The sequence below is a fragment of the Rhinopithecus bieti genome, unplaced genomic scaffold (assembly GCF_001698545.2).
Source record: "Rhinopithecus bieti isolate Rb0 unplaced genomic scaffold, ASM169854v2 scaffold_12189, whole genome shotgun sequence".
Classification (NCBI taxonomy): Eukaryota; Metazoa; Chordata; class Mammalia; order Primates; family Cercopithecidae; genus Rhinopithecus; species Rhinopithecus bieti.
The window spans coordinates 326,511-347,699 of NW_016807086.1; the positions used below are offsets into that span (position 1 = coordinate 326,511).

A 21,189-nucleotide genomic window follows, 5' to 3' on the forward strand; every position below is an offset into this window, starting at 1 on the left:
AAAAAAAAAAAAAAAAAAAAAAAAAAAAAAAAAAATCAACCAGTTGGGACTTTCCCTCTTTCCTTACATAAATATGTCGTACATACAGTTAAAATCACAATAGAATATTAATATATTGCTTAATATTAAATTTACCTTGATATTAATGTTATTAAACAGAGAGAGGGAAGAGGTCTTGCAGTGATTTCGAGGAATAACTATCGCTTTTTTACTATGATAAAAAAGATTCTGCCAAAGTTATTCTTGGTTTCATGTCATTAGCTAAACATGCACACTACTACACAGCCATAATAGCAAGTTTTTATATGAAAAGACACTTTCAAGTTCTTAGATCCTTTCATACCATAATCTTAACTATCACACTCATAATAATAGGGCCAAGACAGTGTGCTATGGATTATACTCACTGCCACTTCAACAATATATCAACAATGCTATTCCTTCCAGTATAGTGGACATATAAGCTTTAGAAATAGATTACTAAGAAAATAGTAAATAAATCATCAAAAGAAAGCAGTTTTCTTGGAATACTGAAATATTTGTTAAAGCTGACAGAAGAGAACATGAATACCCTAAGAATTAACAAAGAAATAAAAGGTAGACAAGATTTTGCATATATGATATATATCTACCTTAGAATTCCTTTCTAATATGTTACTCTACTGCCAGACATTCTGTCAATACGATTTTATATCATCTGCCAGTAGAGGTAACTTCTAGTTTATAAAATTGGCAATCTTCTAAAACTTGACTAATCTATAATGTAGAACAAACTAGCATCTTGGCCTTCTGACTCCCAGATTAGGGATTTCCATGATATCCCACTGTAATACGTGACAAACTACTCTGTTGGAAAGATGCAAACATAAAGCACACACTGTGCCTCTTCCTGTTTTAAACACTGGCATTTGAAACATGAGAAAGTGTGGTGCGGTGGAGACTTGGCCTCTAGTCAAGGCTTTGCTCTAACAAGCTGTGACACCTTGAATAAGTTATTCAAACTCTTTATCAACTTTATCTATTAATGTAAACTAGCTTACATTTCTACCTATATTGTAGAATTATCAATAGCACTTAAGAACATCTCAAAGAAAAGTGGGACTAGTAAAAATTGTACCTCCTCTATAACCTTCACACAGCCCACCTCTGCTCTTTGCCAAGGAAAGCCCAACGCTTTCTCAGATTAATGACAATGAAATTCGCTGCCATTGTGTCACTCTGCAATACTTGCTGATTGACATTATGACAAAACAATATTAGCATAAACTGAGGACTTCTGTTTAGCTAATGACTTAAATTGAATACTTCAACTCAGCAAATCAAGAAACAAATGCTTTACAGTACAGAAAATGATGTCTGTGAACATGCATGGAATTCTTGAAACTGCAAACTGCCAAAAAGATTTAATTAAGTACAAGAATGAATTCTAGGCCGGGCGCGGTGGCTCAAGCCTGTAATCCCAGCACTTTGGGAGGCCGAGACGGGCGGATCACGAGGTCAGAAGATCGAGACCATCCTGGCTAACACGGTGAAACCCCGTCTCCACTAAAAAAAACAAAAAAAAAAAAAAAAACTAGCTGGGCGAGGTGGCGGGCGCCTGTAGTCCCAGCTACTCAGGAGGCTGAGGCAGGAGAATGGCGTAGACCCGGGAGGCGGAGCTTGCAGTGAGCTGAGATCCGGCCACTGCACTCCACCCTGGGCGACAGAGCGAGACTCCGTCTCAAAAAAAAAAAAAAAAAAAAAAAAAAAAAAAAAAAAAAAAAAAAAAAATCTAGCAGAAAGGTAATACAATTTTAAAAGCAGTTTTATATCAATTTAAGCAATTCAAATGTTAAATATTAATTTGCAAAATTTAAAACCCAGTTCTCATATTAACAATGCTGACAATTTATGTGCAGACTGCCTTCACAATATGTTGCTTTTATTTTATAAGTTTGGAACAAAAAATCTTGAAGTAAATATGTATAATCTGTTACTGTTTACATCAGAGCTTAAGTAATTTCTTATCGTGATAGTCCTTTGAAGACTCAGTAAAATTGTGGAAAAACATCAGTTTTTTTTTTATTGTTTTCAAATTATAAATGAGCAATTTTATTTATGTAATCAAATGAATGAAAAAAAGAAATGTTCTATAATGAAGACATTTTCTATCCTTAATGATTGCATTGTATAAAAAGTAAATAAAAAGACAGATGGTAATTTATAAAGACGCTATCAGCTTTAGCTTAAAAGTGCTATACTCAATTGGCAATGAGGTGTAAGTAGTAGTCCTATTTCAGCTGAGTATTTTTAATTTCTGTAATTTGCAAAATCATACTTCCTTTTAAATCAGATACATGCATGAGACAGTGCCTACACACCTGGTTATTGTTAAATAGGATTACTTGATCACAAAGAAATCTAGCTACACTCACGAGCAATCTTCCCGTTTTAATGCTGATTTAGAAAAAACAAAATTAGTACCTCAAAAAGAACTTCTATTTTCCTGTCTCAGACAACTGAAAAGAATTTTTTAAAAAATCAGCAAGAACTTCTATTTCTAATGAAGGCCTAGGTAATTCAGATGAATCTTTTTTTTTTTTTTTTTAGAGACAAGGTCTCACTCTGTCACCCAGGCTGGAATGCAGTGGCGCAACCATAGCTCACTGTAGCCTCCAACTCCTGGGCTCAAGCAATCCTCCCACGGCAGCCTCTCAAGTAGTTAAAACTAACAACATGTGCACACCACCACACCTGGGTTTTTTTTTTTTTTTTTGGTAGAGATGGGGGTCTCACTATGTTGCTCAGACTGGTCTTGAGCTCCTGGACTCAAGCAATCCTTCCACTTCAGTTTATCAAAGTGCTGGGATTACAGGCGGGAAACACTGCACCTGGCCTCAGTTGAACCCACTTAGAGAAGAACACTAAAACTAAAAATGTTAAATGAAATATGCAAAACATTTCAGAAAAAAAAGACAATAAATTATGAGGAATTGCTACGCCAAGATCTAGTGAGGTACCTATGTGAGCCACTCAAATATACCTGACTTTGCCCTGAGGACCTTCACTGATTTTAAGGAAGAATCTAGAGTAAGAACTGTGGTTTCTGGAGCACAGGGGAAAAAAAGATTAAAAAAAAAAAGAAAAGTCATGGCCAAAACTTAATCGGTCATAGGATGAAAAAGTGAAGGGCTTCATCCTCATGGTAAGAATGAATCAGAAGCAAAACTAAATGTATATGGAGCCTTTTACTTCATTTGAACCATCTAGAGTCCCCCAAACATAGACACTGGATTAGAATAGTCCTTAACTAGTGGTGCACCCAGGCACTTGGCAGAAGTTCAACAGAAATTCTTTCTGAGGGAAGATATTCTGGTGTTTATCACATATTGTTTCTATAAATAACTTTTCAAATGCAATTTAAAAGTATATAGTGAATAACAAGCTTGCAAGAGAAAATAAAAAAGCACAAGATAAGGAAACAGCAAAAAACAACAACAGAAACAGACCTATAAAGACTTCAGATATGGAATAATCAAGCATAGATAATAAATGTCATTGCCATGTTACAGACGAAAGAAAACCTTGAAACCCATAAAAACAAGTCATAGCGGTTTGGAACAGTTAAAAAGTCTATTACCTGGAAAAAATACAAAAAATTTAAATGAAATGGTCATGTTTAACAATATATTGGACACAGCTGAAGAAAGAACTAATGAACTGAAAACTGGATGAAAATACTATCCAGAATGCGGCAAGTATAGAAAAAAATGTATCTATATGGGAGTGGGGGAGGGAGGGAGAGAGAGGAGAGGGGAAATGGTAGAGGGAGAGAGAGAGGGAGAGAGAGAGAGAGAGAGAAAGGGAGAGGTAGATGTAAGGTGAACAACAGAGAATATGAAGAAAAGGTATAATGTAAGTTTCACGGTAATTTAAAAAGTAGAGAAGAGAAAATGGATCTGAGGAAGTATTTGACTAGAAACTACATAAGCAGTTTTGTTAAGACAGAATAGACTTCATGGTAGTTTGATAACTGAGCTCTCCACCCTAACTACTATGCTTACGATCCCTGAAAAAGATATTACCTAACTAGTAGTTATAGGATCATAACTAGTAGTCATGATATATCAGTTATGAATAATAAGGTGATATTAGCATATATAAAATAGAAACTTAAAAATAGATAGATTAGCAAATCAACAAAGTCGACTCAGAAGGATTGATTAAAACAATTATTAAGTTTGATCCAACCCAACAGAAGAAAAACATTCTGGTTCCTAGTCTTATATGGAGCCAAAAAGAGAACTTCAGTAAATTTCAGAAAGCAGAAATTGCATAAGGTGCATTCTTGAACTATAATTCACTACTAGAAACTAACCAAAAAAAAAAAGCACAGCCGAACAAACAAAACCCATCTATTTAGAAATCTTAAAACACCTTTTAAAAATATCTCTTGGATCAAAGAGGGAAATCAAAATTAACAATAGAAAATACTTTGAAAAAAACAGAGCACTCTAAGGTAAAGTATCAAACTATGAAATGAATGTCAAGTTGTACTCAATAGGTAATTTATATTAAGTGCATGTATTAGAAATGAAGACTAAAAATAAAAAAAGATTCAAGAAGATAGAAGAGAAAGTAAAAAAAAAAAAATTAAAAGAGCAGAAATGAATAACACAAAAAAGTAGACAATATATTTCCAAGGGGAGATCATTCTGAAAAGGAAAAAGGTGACTAATATTTGTTACGTAACCAAAATGTGCCACAGTTACGTTGCTATACACTGTTATCCATGAGATGGATAATACACTAAAATCACTATATGTTAAATTTCTAATGACAGGCAAAATCGACTTATAAAGAAATATTTCAGAAAATAACTCAGCATCAAAAAAGGTAGTTTTAAAATAATACTAATAATACTAATACATATTAGTATTTATTAGTACCCCCCAAAAACTGTATGGATTGACTCATTTATTTTTAAATCTTAAGTTCTTCATGAATCAAATTGTACAAAAGTAAAAAATCTAGAAAGGTTAGTAACTAGAGATTTCTTAGCAGTAACTATCAAATAACTCAATAGCTACTACATGCAAATGTGAGATGATGAAGGAACCAGTCTCCAAGGGCCTTTTACCTTAAAACTAGATAAGTTAAATAGAAAACAATGATATATTTGGGTACATTTTAATTGTTTTCAAGTGATCCAAAGAAAAAAGGGGAGAGGAAAAGGTAAATAATTCAAAGTGCTTTTTCCATAGACTATTCATCTATAATTAATCCTACTTACATCATTAGACTTGCATTTTTCCTTGTGAGAATATATAGTCCATTCCAAAAGCATATTTACTGGTTTGGTCAAAAGCGCAGAGGTTTCACTTCCTGACCAAAAAATTTCAAGAAGCATTGCCTTTCCTGTTATTTTCAGATTCTGAGAATCTGACCAGTCATATAACCTAATTAAAACATAAACAAAAAGTGTACCTTTAGGCCAATTTGATCATGACAATTACTTGACATCTCTCCTGTTAAAAAAAAATGCTAGCAATTTTTGAACATAGATCATAAAATACAAAGATTATAAAAATTATAATAAAGGACAAAATATAAAAAATGGCCTCAGTTCAATAAAGTCATTGACAATGTATATATACACAGTAATCTACCTGCAAGTTTTAGAGCAGGAGTAAAACTTATCATTGTAGGCTCAGTGTTTAAAATTGGTGTAGTTTTTTACTTAGCATTCAATTACTAATTTTTTTTAAATCCTAAAAAATGAAAACACTCTTATATCCATCCAAATTAACAGTGGAAGTGAACTGAGGAAATTTTTTAAAGGGGCATATAAACCTTCACTCCCACTGAGAGTATCTGGAAATATGTTTTAAAAGCAAATCTACTTTAAAATATAAAACAAGGTGACTTTTTAGAAATATATTTTTAATAATTGTAAAAAAAATGGTGCATAAAACAACAGAAATTTAGAAAAGTGTTATTTTGCAATTAAAACTTACTTTTGACTCAGATATTGTACTTCACTTTCAATTAAATTAAAGAAAAATTTGAGCAGCGTCAGGTGGAGCACCTTGGAGCCAATATTTTCTGAAATTTGATGACAAAAGCTTTCATTGAAAAGGCAAGACCTGAAAAACATGAACCCAACAATCAATAACATACAAGCAATTCCCTAAGTAATCTGTGAACAAAATATTTCTCCTTCTAGAGTATTGCTGGAATACTAGCCAGAACCCTTCTCTTTCTTACCCAAGATTACTTTCTTTTTCATTAGTTAGTAAATGAAGATTATTTAGGGCTACTTTTTTTAGAGTTTTTAAAATTCATTATTTTATTTTCTTTCTGTCTTCTAGAGCAGTCCTCTCCAACTGAACTTTCTGTGATGATGTATATGTTCTACTAGACACTTGAAATGTGGCTTGTATACCCAATGACCCAAATTTTTAATTACTTAGTCTGAATAAAATTTAAATATAAATAGATATGGCTAGTGGCTACTGGGTCAGACAGCACACTTCTATAATATATTTTTAAAGAGAATAGAAGATTACTCAGAACTTTTAAGATTTATGAAATAGGGCCTAGGTAACAATATTTATTACAGTCTCCCACCTTTCTTATTGATTATATCAACAATGCACCAATAACTTTCTACCTCTGTCTCCACTTTCCCTGTCTTCTTTTTTAATACAACATTCTCAGGAGAGTCCTTAGTAGCTTTAAATTTAACAATTTATTTAATATTCAACCTGTCTATAAGATTCTTCATGCCTATAGTTAATCAGTCTTTCTGAAAACTATCAGAGATAGAGAACTTACGTTTCTCTATGTATTATGGAATATTTCAAATATATACAAAAGTAGAAAGACCAGTATCCCTTAGCTCATTTACATTCCTACCGCTTCGCTAAGCACCTCCCCAGCACCCAATTATTTTGAAATGAAATCTGGATATTTTTGTTTAAAAGTCTATTTTTAAGCTGCCCAAAATCTATTGCCTGTAGCATCAATAAATTCATCCAAACATTTATTAAGCACTTATATTCCAGGCATTATATTAGATATTAAGGATGGAGATATTTAAGACTGAACACCTTCTGTAAGAGGGAAGTTTAAAGAAAGAAAAACAAGACTGAGCAACTATCCTTAATAAAGTCATAGGACTGATGTGAGTGACAAACTTAAAAGAAAGGGCAAGAGTAAGAAAGTGGCAGCAGAGTTGCATTTTAAGGGAAAACTATGGCTGAGCATGGTAGCCCATTCCTGTAATCCCAGCACTTTGGGAGGCCAAGGTAGGAGGATTGCTTGAGCCCAAGAATTTGAAACCAGCCTGGGCAACACAGGGAGATTGCACCTCTACAAAAATTTTAAAAATTAGTCAGGTAGGTCTGGTGCAGTAGCTCATGCCTGTAATCTCAGCACTTTGGGAAGCGAAGGTGGGTCAGGAGTTCGAGACCAGCCTGACCAACACAGTGAAACCCCATCTCTACTAAATACAAAAAAAAAAAAAAAAAAAAAAGTAGCAAGGCATGGTGGCGCATGCCTGTAATCCCAGCTACTTGGGAGGCTGAGGCAGGAGAATAGCTTGATTCCGGGAGGCGGAGGTTGCAGTGAGCCAAGATTGCGTCACTGCACTCCAGCCTGGGCAACAGAGCGAAACAGCTTCTCAAAAAACAAACAAGCAAACTACAACCACAACAACAACAAAAATATTAGCCAGGTATGGTGGTGGGCATCTGTAGTCCCACGTACTCAGGAGGCTGAGGCAGGAGGATGGCCTGAACCCAGGAGTTCAAGATTGAAGTGAGCTATGATCCTGCCACTGCACTCTGTCCTTGGTGACAGTGAGATTCAAAAAGGAAAAGGAAAGGAAAGAAGAGAAAAGAAAAGGGAAAAAGGAAAGGAACAAAAGTGAAGAGAAAAGAAGAGAAGAGAAAGAGGAGAGAGGAGGGGGGCAGGGGAGAAGGGGGGGAAGGCAGAGGGGAGTTGAGGAGAAAAGAGGAGAGACAGGGCGGAGGTGAGAGGAGAGAGGATGGGAGGGAGCGGAGGGGAGAGGAGAGGGGAGCGGAGGGGAGGAGCTGCCCTGCGCCTGGTTCTACGGTAGGGGTGGGGAGGACGGAGGTGGTGGGGAGGGGAGGGGAGGGGAGAGAAGAGAGAGGAGACAGGAGAGAGGACAGAGGAGAGAAGAGAAGCGAAGTGAAGCAGTCAGGCATGGTGGCTCATGCCTTTAATCCTGGCACTTTGGGAGGCTGAGGTGGGCAGAAAGCTTGAGCTCAAGTGTTGGAGACCAGCCTGGGAAACATGGTAAGACCTCATTTCTACAAAAAATACAAAACCAGCCAGGCGTGGGGATCACCTCAGCCTGGGAGTTTCAGGCTGCAGTGAGTCGTAATTGTGCCATTGCACTCCGGTCTGGGAAACAGAGTCTCTTTAAAAAAAAAAAAAAAAACTAGGAAATTCGGGAAACATAAGAGCAAAAGACAGGATACGGAAAATAATGATTGGACACACTCAGTAAAGTGGTGAAGATGAGAACTGAGACATATATCAGGGCTAACTCATGAAGGGTCTTATGTATTTCACTAAGAAATTTGAACCATCTTCTATAGGTAGTTCAATGTATGTGAGTCAGTGAAGGACTTTAACATGGGAAATGACAAGATCACTTTGGAAAGAGCATACTGTGGGGTACTTTGGAAGAAAAAAGGAAAAAAGTAGACCCAAGATCAATAAAGCAGCTACTGCAATAGTTCACATAAGCAGCAATGGGAACTTTAAAATAAAGACAATTGACAGTGAAGAAAGGAACAGATTTGGAAATTATGAAGGATGTCAGTCACATAAACTATTTCCTCACATCATATACTTATGCTGGGCTCATACTGTTGGGCTAGTACTTTTGTGCTGGTATTGTGTTTACATCTCAGTCACTTTTAAAGTGCAGGAACTGTTATTTAAATCATCTTTTTAATCCCTAAAATGTAGTACAGTGTCTGGCTCTCCATAAGTACTCAAGAATTTGTTAAAAGAATGAATAAATGCATGCAGGTTAACTGATTAGCTCACTATAAATATATCACAACCAAGATGGTATGTGAATCTTTATGATCGCAAAGAGCTAACCAGAGGTCTAGCCTTTGCATGGCTGGTCAGGTGTCCTTTCTCTACTATGAACCTCCTGAAACTGGACATTTAGATTAAAAAAAAAAAAAGATCTTCCCGGTCAGGCGTGGTGGTCCACTCCTGTAATCCCGGCACTTTGGGAGGCCAAGTCAGGCAGATCACTTGAGGCCAGCAATTAGAGACCAGACTGACCAACATGGTAAAAGCCCATCTCTACTAAAAATAAAAAAACACAAAAATTAGCTGGACGTGGTGGCACATGCCTGTAATTCCAGCTACTTGGAAGGCTAAGGCATAAGAATTGCTTGAGCCTGGGAGGCAGAGGTTACAGTGAGCCAATATCAGGCCACTGCACTCCAGCCTGGGTGACAGAGGAAGACTCTTGTCTCAGAAAAAGAAAAGATCTTCCCAGAAGAATAAGGGCTATCAAATACAGTTATTTGAATAGCAAGGGGAAAACATTTTCTGTTAGAGAGAAAGAAGGTGAAACAGAATTTCTGGAGACAATAACATCTGAAAGACAGAGGAAGGTCTAGGCAGTGACAGCATGTGCAGAAGCATGAAAGAGATGACATATTTAGGAAATATTAAGTTCTATTTTAAAATTCAAATTTCTAGCTGAAAAAAAAATAACTGAAGCCCTAAAATAGATACTATAGTTACAAATGTCTATACTTTTGGTGACAAAAACTGATGATATGCATATTCCATAAATTAATTTTCTTCATTTAAAAAACAATACGCAGATTTATATTTTGTTAAAAATAATAATGATTTGGCTTTCTAGTGAGTCCATTTCATGCATTCACTTTTCATTTTTTTAGGAAACAGACTGAAAAACATGACCAATACAGACTTGCCTTTTCGTAAGTTTTGCAATAAATATAATACATCTTTGTATTTGCAAAATACACTACACACACTTTTCCAAAAGTAGAAAGATGCTTCTTTCATCAGTATCTTAAAAAGTACTTAGCATAACAACTATTCAATCAAATGTAGCATCGTCAGATGTGAAATTCCTTACCTGATAAGGACTTCTACTAAAGACCATGCTCCTTTCATACAAGTTGGACACTGAAACAACTCTAAATAATATCTTGACATGGCTGGAGACTTCCAAGGAGGATGCAGGTGAAGAAGAGCTGACAATATATGAAAGTATCGACCAGAAAATGTATCTATGTTATCCTATTATTCAAAAATAAACAAACAAATAAAACACTATAGCTAAAAGTAGTTTCACTCGCTAATTCAGTCTAAAACCAAAACAGTAACCCTGGCCTAACTTCCTTTTTTGAGAAGGAGTCTGGCTCTGTCACTCAGACTGGAGTGCAGTAGCACAATCTTGGCTAACCGCAACCTGCGCCTCCCGGGTTCAAGCAATTTTCCTGCCTCAGTCTCCCGAGTAGCTGGGACTACAGGTGCCCACCAACACGCCGGGCTAATTTTTGTATTTTTAGTAGAGATGGGGTTTCACTATGTTGGCCAGACTAGTCTCAAACTCTTGACCTTGTGATCTGCCCACCTCAGTGTACCAAAGTGCTACGATTACAGGTGTAAGCCACTATGCCTGGCCTAACCCTGGCCTAAGTTTCTTGCCAAATATATGTGTTTAGACAAATAAAAGCAGATAGAAGCATGATGTTTAGCTAATTAAATAAACTGAGAGGTATACTCTATGTACAGCTGATACCTGAATAACAGGTTTTAACTGCACGAGACTACTTACACACGAATTTTTTCCAATAAATGTAGCCCACCCTTCACATCCATAGGTTCCACATCTGCAACTAAATACAGTATTCTGTATTTGGGAGGCCTTGGCCTCTCAAAGTGCTGGGATTACAGGCATGAGCCACAGCACTTGGCCTAGTAAGAAGTTTTAATTTCCTCACCTGTAAAATAAAGATAATTCCTGCCCTTGCTGCTAAATGAGATTATACAGCTCAAAGAGGATGATATGTATGAATGTATGAATGCATCTTATTAGTTATTGTATTAATTATTTTCTACTGCCTTCAGTAGTAAAAATTTTTCCCCAGTAGTAAGGGAAAATTTTACAATTACCTCTAAAAGAAAACCTTTAAAAATACAGTATTCACAGGACGTAAAACCTTCGTATGTGGAGGGCTGACTTTTCCTATAAGTGCAGGTTCTGAAGAACCAACTGCAGGACTTATGCGCAGATTTCAGTATCCACAAAGCTCCTGAAACCAATATCCTGTGATAGCAAGGGATGACTCTATCTGTACACTGGGTAATCCCTTCTATTAACACTACCTTAGATGAAATATTCGTTTTCCTTTTCACAATTATAATGAGATTTAAGAGGTCTCAAATGTTACCTGAAAGGAACTAAAGGTAAGAAACTATTCATGCAACATGCTTACTTATCACCAACATAACATACCTGAAAAAGCTTATGCCTGTTATGTTATCAAATTAGCACCTTGGTGAAGGGCATGATTAGAAAGCTATCTGTGGCCGGGCACGGTGGCTCAAGCCTGTAATCCCAGCACTTTGGGAGGCCGAGACGGGCGGATCACGAGGTCAGGAGATCAAGACTATCCTTGCTAACATGGTGAAACCCCGTCTCTACTAAAAAATACAAAAAACTAGCCGGGCGAGGTGGCGGGCGCCTGTAGTCCCAGCTACTCGGGAGGCTAAGGCAGGAGAACGGCGTGAACCCGGGAGGCGGAGCTTGCAGTGAGCTGAGGTCCGGCCACTGCACTCTAGCCTGGGCCACAGAGCGAGACTCCGTCTCAAAAAAAAAAAGAAAGCTATCTGTGAATATTTGCTCCTATTGGTTTACACAGTTTGAATATGTTCCCAGCATGGGCAACACAGCAAGACTCCATCTCTACAAAAAATTTAAAAATTAGCCGGGCATGGTGGCATGCGCCTATAGTGCCAGCTACCTGGGAGACTGAAGCAGGGGGACTACTTGAGCCTAGGAGGTTGAGGCCACAGTGAGCCATGATCACACCACTGCAGTCCAGCCCAGGTGACAGAGAGGGACCTTGTCTCTTTTCTTTTTAAACAAAGAGTATGTTCATTACGTATACTATAAATAAAAATTATAATCATCAATGTACTAATGGAGTAATTTACCAAATGTAATTCTAGATCACTGCAATCTGAGTTTTATATCTGATACTTTACTGCCATGAGAAAAATTAGATAATCTTTTTCCCCAAAACAAAATTATCTTAGAAATCCTGAGAAAATAATTAGCTAAAGCACTAAGAGTAGTATCTAGTATATAGCTGGAAAACAGAAGAGTGGTAATAAATGGGTACTGCATTAGTAAAATGAAGAAAAAAAGAACACTGAACAGAGAAAATAAACTGTAAACATACAAAAAATGAGAAAATGTTCACATTTTAACATTCTTTGAAAAAAAGATTATAAATCCTTAAGGCTGCTCTTACCTGTAGAACGTTCTCTAGAAGGGCATGAAGAATGCATACAGGAGGGATATAATGTGCCTGCAAAGTGGAAAGTTCCTCAATTGCTTCTTTAAAAAACTGTCCTTCTATGAGGCTTTCAATTAAATTTAATACACCTCTGGGAAATTCAGTATTTTTAACCTAAGAAAGGAAAGATTCTATGATTCAGAGAAAAGAACGATAAAATTTTGCAATCAAATCTTGAATTAGTAAGAAGTTATTTATTTATTTATTTATTTATTTATTTATTTATTTATTTGAGACGGAGCCTCACTCTGTTACCCAGGCTGGAATGCAGTGGTGTGATCTCGGCTCACTGCAACCTCCAACTCCCAGGTTCAAGTGATTCTCCTGCCTCAGCCTCCTGAATAGCTGGGGCCTACAGATGCATGCCACCATGCCCAGCTAGTTTTTGTATTCTTAGTAGAGACGGGGTTACACCATATTGGCCAAGCTGGTCTCGAACTCCTGACCTCAGGTGATCCGTTTGCCTCGGCCTCCCTAAGTGCTGGGATTACAGGCGTAAGCTACCGCGCCCGGCCTAGTAACAAATTTTAATTTCCTCATCTGTGAAATGAAGATAATTCCTGGCCTTGCTGCTGGATGAGATTATGCAGTGCAAAGAGGATGATATGTATGAATGTGTTTTATTACTTGTTATATTAATTATTTTCTGTTGCCTTCAGTAGTAAGGGAAAATACTGCCTCTAAAATATAAACCTTTAATAGGAATTTGCAGAGTATGGTTTATAAAAAAGAGAAAGGGCTACAATGACATAGTTCTTTAGGTGAAAATTATTTTTTGGTTTTCTTTTAAACTTAAAAATGAACCCTATTAAAATATCTTTTAAATGTTAAGATATCATCAAGCACAAGCAACATTTGCAAAAAGCGAAAACTAATTGGGAGAATCATAAAATCACTCTGAGGATGTGTGTTTATATAACTCTAAGAGCTTCACAAAACACATTCCTGTTGGTCAAACTATTCTTAATAATAAAAGTAACTACTTTGAATAATTTGAGTCAAAATACTCTAAAAGACTACATGGAATTAAAAAATCCAGTTTAGAAGAATAAATAAGGAAACAAGGGCCTCAAGCCCCATTCCCTCCCTAATTTAACAACGGACTGGATATATGTATTGTGGGTTTATTTTGTTCTGAAATGAAAGTATATAAAATAAAGGTATCATTTTCTTTAAATAACAAAATAAATACACTTTTGTAAATATCAGGCCAAAAAATTTTAATCTAAAAGTAGTCATTATGAAAGTTATGAAACATGAGAACAGGAATGTATATTTCACCTGTCATAAGCACGAGGTGTGCTGTTAATATTTGTGATCATTTTTTACTATTATATGGAAAATCTGGAGTTTTGACAGAATATTTTTATCATTTCTGATTAGAGAAACTGTATTTCTTTATTTGTGCATACAACACATTACTTCTAATTGTGCATACAACACATTACTTTTATTCAAAATAACTAACAATAACAAAACACAAAACTTCTTCTTTGCCGCCATCACCAATGCTGTTCCAAGTCCCTTACCTCTACATTGTACACTGGTTGTTTATCTATTCTAACGCAGTTGTATCTGACAGCCTACAAAAGAGCAACCATATAATTAATACAACATTTTAAGACTGAAAAATACATTTCAGCTTCCCCAAACCTTGGAAAAACATATAAAACAGATCCAGGAACACATTACTAGCTATAGTTAATATGATGCTCATATTTACTCAAACCAGCAACTTTTATTATTTTAGGGAACTCTCACAACTATGAACATTTCTCTATTTTCTCCTTCTAAATTACAATAATTAAGTCATATTCACTTTGAAGATCTGAAGAGGTCCATTGTCCTTACTGTCAGAATTATTAGAAATATAAATGGGGAGAGCATTTTCTACAAGGGTACATAGGAGAAAAAAAAACGTCAGTTATGTTTGCTATATAACCATACGTCAAATCTTGTTTTAACATACCTATAATTGCATATTTAAAAGATTATCCTGGAAAAATATCTGCAACAAATATAATAAAGAGATAATACCCTGAGGCTGGGCGCTGTGGCTCACAACCTGTAATCCCAGTACTTTGGAAGGCCAAGCTGGACAGATCACCTGAGGTCAGGAGTTTGAGACCAGCCTGGACAACATGGCAAAACCCCATCTCTATTAAATATACAAAAATTAGCCAGGCGTGGTGCAGGCGCCTGTAATCCCAGCTACTCTAGAGAGGTTAAGGCAGGAGAATTGCTTGAACATGGAAAGCACAGGTTTCAGTGAGCTGAGATTGTGCCACTGCACTCCAGCTTGGGCAACAGAGCAAGAACCTGTCTCAAAAAAAAAAAAAAAAAAAAAAAAACCCTGGAAGAAGGGGGCTTCAAAAAGGCCGACTTCGAGGTGCTTGGCACTCAACTCTTCCACAAAGGACTAAAACAGTGAGCAGATAATCAAGTATCGAATAGCGCATCTAAGAGAGAACATTACAATTCAAAAGTGATAGGGAATCTCTGAGGCAAGCAAAGACAGAGAAGCAAAGCAGCTGGCTCAAATGGAACTGGCTGGGAGCCTGGAGAAACTACCCACTACGAATGGGAAAAACAAAAGAGAGATCTACACAGATTCACATTCCCACCATGAATTCCTGCAATCCTAGCCACAGGAAAGCCCCTTAGTCCTCACAGGCCCAGAGACTAGTTTAGAAAGCTGCCTGGAGTCCACTCAATGGCATTATTCCAAAGACAGAGTACACACTGAGTACCACATAATCTGCTGGCACCCAAGAGGCTGCAGCACGGTGCCATTTTGAGAGCCCAGACACTACCAGACTACATCCTGCTCTGGGGCCCAACAGTCCCTGGATATCCAAAGCCAGGAGCCCCACTGATATTCCTGTCCACCCAGAGGGCTGAAGTGTCATGATGCCAGCTGGAGTCAACAATGCAACTAGGTGGCCAGCACTCTTACCTACACAGTGTCCTACATCCTGAGGAGTAGGAGGTGGAGTGCACCAGGGAGCCCACCCTGGGGACAAAAGGAACCAAAGAAGGAGCTCCTCAGATCCTGACAGCCACCTGTCTGGGGCCTCTGTCACTGCCAGAAACCATGTCCCACAGAGTTTCTGTGTGTTTCAAACCCTGTCCAGCAGCAGCATCGTCATACACTTGCATGTGGCTTCAGGAGGCCTGAGGACTGGTCCACTGGGGGTTGTCCCAGGGCTTAAAGATAGATCCACTCTGCCTGCCACTGGTGCCCACAAGCACCATCTGGAAGCCTGAAGACAGGCCTACCCCACCCGCCACCACTGTGTAAATGCACTATACGAGAACGTGGGGATCAGACCGCCTTGTCTGCTGCAGCCAGGGCCTGCAGGAACTATTGGGGGGCCTGAGGAGACGCCTACCCCACTCCGACTACTAGCAATGCCACCAGAGCCCAAGTGCACTGCCAGGGAGAATGGGTATCAACCCATCCCTGTCCAACACTCCTGCTGCCTGTGCACACCCATCGAGAGGCCTGATAACAGGACTACCTGGCCCACTGCAACAGGCACTTGAGCACGCTGATATGATGCCTGTGAACAGACCTGCCTCACTCACCACAGCTGGCACCCACACCCATCATCAGGGGCCTAGGAACAGGTTAGCCCTGCATGCAGTCTCTGGCAATGCCACCTACACTTGTCATCCAGGAACATTGGGATCAACCCACCCATTCACCAACCGAGTACCCAAATACACCATCTGGGGGCCTAGGACAACCCACTCTGCCAACTGCCACTGCTGATGGGGCCCCAGCACATCATCTGAGAACCTGTGGATCGACCCATCACACCAGCTACCAGGAGCACCTATGCAAACAACTAGGGGGATCAAAGAATGAGCATGTCGAGCTGCCGCTGCTGGTAACCACCCACATGTGCCACCTGGCCTGCTCAGCCTACTTCCACCACTGCTGGCACCCATGGTTGCTACCTGGGGGCCCGAGGATTGGCCCACAACCAGTACTGCCATTGCCAACACCATGCACACCACCCAGAGACCTGAGGACCCACTCACCCCACTACTGTCACTGCTGGCACCCAAGCAGGCCACCAGGAGGCACAGGGATTGGCCTACCCAGACCTGCGATAACTGGTGTCCATGTATATTGCCCAGGGACTCAAGAACCAGCATGCACAGCCTGCTGCCACCACCACTGCTGCCCAAGGACCACCCGCCTGTGTCCACATCCCCAGCAATGCTTCATTACAGCCTCCAATAACAAATGCAGCCTAAGCCACTGACAAACTCAAAGACAACACTGTGGATGACTACAGATGAAGAAATCATATGAAGACTACACCAATGTGCTCACATCTGGCAAAACTAAAGCACCCGATCCAACCTACACTATAGATACAACTATAGAAAAAAGTCTTTCCCTATGAAAACCAATTCACAACATTTGAAGTGACTGTTACACGAGATACACAGATAGCAACATAACTACACAAGAAAGGTGAAAAAGCAAGAAAACATGGCACCTGTAAAGGAACACAGTAATTTTCCAGCAACAGATTCCACCAAAAAGGAAACCAATAAAATTCCTGAAAAAAAATTAAAATGATATTAAAAAAACTCAGTGAGATACAAAAGAACACAGATGAATAATACAAAGTAAGCAGGAAGATAATTCATGATCTCAATGAGAAATTCAACGAAGAGATAATCATAGAAAAGAACCAAATAGAAATCATGGAACTTAAGAATTCAATGAACGAAATAAAAAATATAACAGAGAACTTCAGCAATAGACTAGATAAAGCAAAAGAAACTATTTCTAAACATGAAGACAGGTCTTTTGAAATAACAGACAAAAAGAAAAAAAGCCTAAATGACATATGGGAAACCATAAAGTAAAGAAATATTCCAATTTTGAGAGTTCCAGATGGAGAAGTGATGGGCAAAGGCATAGAAAACCCATTTTAAAAACAATAGCGGAAAATGTCCCAAGTGTTGTAAGAGCTATTTCCAAATAGATTCAATCCTCAAAGGTCTCCAAGGCACATTACAGTCAAACTATCAAAAGTCAAAGACAAAGAAAGAATCCTAAAAACATCAAGAGAAAAAGCATAAAGTCACATATAAGGAAATCCCAATCAGGGTGACAACAGATTTCTCAGTAGAAGCCTTATAAGCCAGGAAAGAATAAGATGACACGTTCACAGTATTGAAACCAAAAACAACAACAACAAACCCAACTCAACAGGCAAGAATATTATACCCAGAAAACCTATCCTTCAAAAATAATGGAGAAATAAAGTCTTTCCTGGACAAGCAAAACAGAGAATTCATTACTAACAGACCAACCACACAAGAAATGTTTAAACAAGTTCTACAATTGGAAGCAAACAGATGCTATCTACCATCATGAAAACACAAGAAAGTATGAAACTCACTGTAAAGCAAAAATACAAATAAGAGCCAAATGTTACCAATACAAAAAAACCACCCAAATGCAATGATAAACAATAAAAGAAATGAAAAGAGGACTTACAAAACAATCACAAAACAATTAATAAAATAACAGGAGTAAGTCCTCACCCACAATAACCTTGAATGTAGATGGATTAAAATCTCCACATAGAAGATATAGACTGGCTGACTGGCGACATGCATTAAAAAAGCAGTGTGTTGCCTATAAGAAACTCTCTCCACCTGTTAAAACACATAAAGACTGAAAGTGAAGAAGAATGGAAAAAGATATTCCACAAGAATGGAAACCAATGCGAGCAGGAGTAGCTATACTTACATCAGAAAAAACTTTCTAAGTTAAAAACTGTAAAAAGAGATAAAGAAGGTCATTATATACTGATAAAAAGATCAATTTCGCAAGAGGACATAACACTTCTAAATATCTATGCACCCAACTTGGAGCACCCAGATATATAAGGCAAATATTACTAGATCTAGAGGGAGACAGAGACTTCAACACAGTAACAGTTGGGGACTCTACTACCCCATTCTAAGCATTGGATNCACACCACCCAGAGACCTGAGGACCCACTCACCCCACTACTGTCACTGCTGGCACCCAAGCAGGCCACCAGGAGGCACAGGGATTGGCCTACCCAGACCTGCGATAACTGGTGTCCATGTATATTGCCCAGGGACTCAAGAACCAGCATGCACAGCCTGCTGCCACCACCACTGCTGCCCAAGGACCACCCGCCTGTGTCCACATCCCCAGCAATGCTTCATTACAGCCTCCAATAACAAATGCAGCCTAAGCCACTGACAAACTCAAAGACAACACTGTGGATGACTACAGATGAAGAAATCATATGAAGACTACACCAATGTGCTCACATCTGGCAAAACTAAAGCACCCGATCCAACCTACACTATAGATACAACTATAGAAAAAAGTCTTTCCCTATGAAAACCAATTCACAACATTTGAAGTGACTGTTACACGAGATACACAGATAGCAACATAACTACACAAGAAAGGTGAAAAGCAAGAAAACATGGCACCTGTAAAGGAACACAGTAATTTTCCAGCAACAGATTCCACCAAAAGGAAACCAATAAAATTCCTGAAAAAAAATTAAAATGATATTAAAAAAACTCAGTGAGATACAAAAGAACACAGATGAATAATACAAAGTAAGCAGGAAGATAATTCATGATCTCAATGAGAAATTCAACGAAGAGATAATCATAGAAAAGAACCAAATAGAAATCATGGAACTTAAGAATTCAATGAACGAAATAAAAAATATAACAGAGAACTTCAGCAATAGACTAGATAAAGCAAAAGAAACTATTTCTAAACATGAAGACAGGTCTTTTGAAATAACAGACAAAAGAAAAAAAGCCTAAATGACATATGGGAAACCATAAAGTAAAGAAATATTCCAATTTTGAGAGTTCCAGATGGAGAAGTGATGGGCAAAGGCATAGAAAACCCATTTTAAAACAATAGCGGAAAATGTCCCAAGTGTTGTAAGAGCTATTTCCAAATAGATTCAATCCTCAAAGGTCTCCAAGGCACATTACAGTCAAACTATCAAAAGTCAAAGACAAAGAAAGAATCCTAAAACATCAAGAGAAAAGCATAAAGTCACATATAAGGAAATCCCAATCAGGGTGACAACAGATTTCTCAGTAGAAGCCTTATAAGCCAGGAAAGAATAAGATGACACGTTCACAGTATTGAAACCAAAACAACAACAACAAACCCAACTCAACAGGCAAGAATATTATACCCAGAAAACCTATCCTTCAAAATAATGGAGAAATAAAGTCTTTCCTGGACAAGCAAAACAGAGAATTCATTACTAACAGACCAACCACACAAGAAATGTTTAAACAAGTTCTACAATTGGAAGCAAACAGATGCTATCTACCATCATGAAAACACAAGAAAGTATGAAACTCACTGTAAAGCAAAATACAAATAAGAGCCAAATGTTACCAATACAAAAAAACCACCCAAATGCAATGATAAACAATAAAAGAAATGAAAAGAGGACTTACAAAACAATCACAAAACAATTAATAAAATAACAGGAGTAAGTCCTCACCCACAATAACCTTGAATGTAGATGGATTAAAATCTCCACATAGAAGATATAGACTGGCTGACTGGCGACATGCATTAAAAAAGCAGTGTGTTGCCTATAAGAAACTCTCTCCACCTGTTAAAACACATAAAGACTGAAAGTGAAGAAGAATGGAAAAGATATTCCACAAGAATGGAAACCAATGCGAGCAGGAGTAGCTATACTTACATCAGAAAAAACTTTCTAAGTTAAAACTGTAAAAGAGATAAAGAAGGTCATTATATACTGATAAAAGATCAATTTCGCAAGAGGACATAACACTTCTAAATATCTATGCACCCAACTTGGAGCACCCAGATATATAAGGCAAATATTACTAGATCTAGAGGGAGACAGAGACTTCAACACAGTAACAGTTGGGGACTCTACTACCCCATTCTAAGCATTGGATAGATTATTGAAACAGAAAATCAAAAAACAAACATTGGATTTAAACTGCACTTTAGAACAAATGAACCTAACAGACATTTAAAGAACATTTTATCCAACAGCTGTGGAATACACATTCTTCTCATTAGTATATGGGACATTCTTCAGGGTAAACATTAGGCCACAGAACAAGTCTCAAAAAATTTGAAAAGATCTGAAGTCATATCAAGTGTCTTTCTCAGGCAACAATGGAATAAAACTAAAAATCAGTAAGAGAAACTTTGGAAACTGTACAAATACATGTAAATAAAATCACATGTTCCTAAACGACCATTGGGTCAATGAAGTAATTGAGAAGGAAATAAAACATTTCTTATAATAAATAAAAATGGAAACACAACATACCAAAACCTATAGAATACAGCGAAAGCAGTGCTAAAAGGGACATTTACAGAAAAAATGCCTGTATCTAAAAAGTAGAAAGATTTCAAATAATCAACCTAACAACACACCTCAAGGAACAAGAACAGCAAGAACAAACCAAACCCCAAATTAGCAGAAGGAATTAATAAAGATCTATTATTATTTAGAGTAATTATAAATTAACAAATATTTATTAAAGA

General features: G+C 37.7%; 1 protein-coding gene across 1 annotated transcript in view; it reads right to left on the reverse strand.

Moving 5' to 3' along the window:
- SLF1 (SMC5/6 complex localization factor 1) overlaps positions 1-21,189 on the reverse strand; it is an 85,454-nt gene that overhangs the window by 25,258 nt on the left and 39,007 nt on the right. The window contains 5 exon segments of the mRNA XM_017880121.1: positions 5,273-5,438; positions 5,997-6,125; positions 10,148-10,311; positions 12,555-12,713; positions 14,129-14,182. Of these exon segments, the coding sequence (XP_017735610.1) occupies positions 5,273-5,438; positions 5,997-6,125; positions 10,148-10,311; positions 12,555-12,713; positions 14,129-14,182 (672 nt within the window).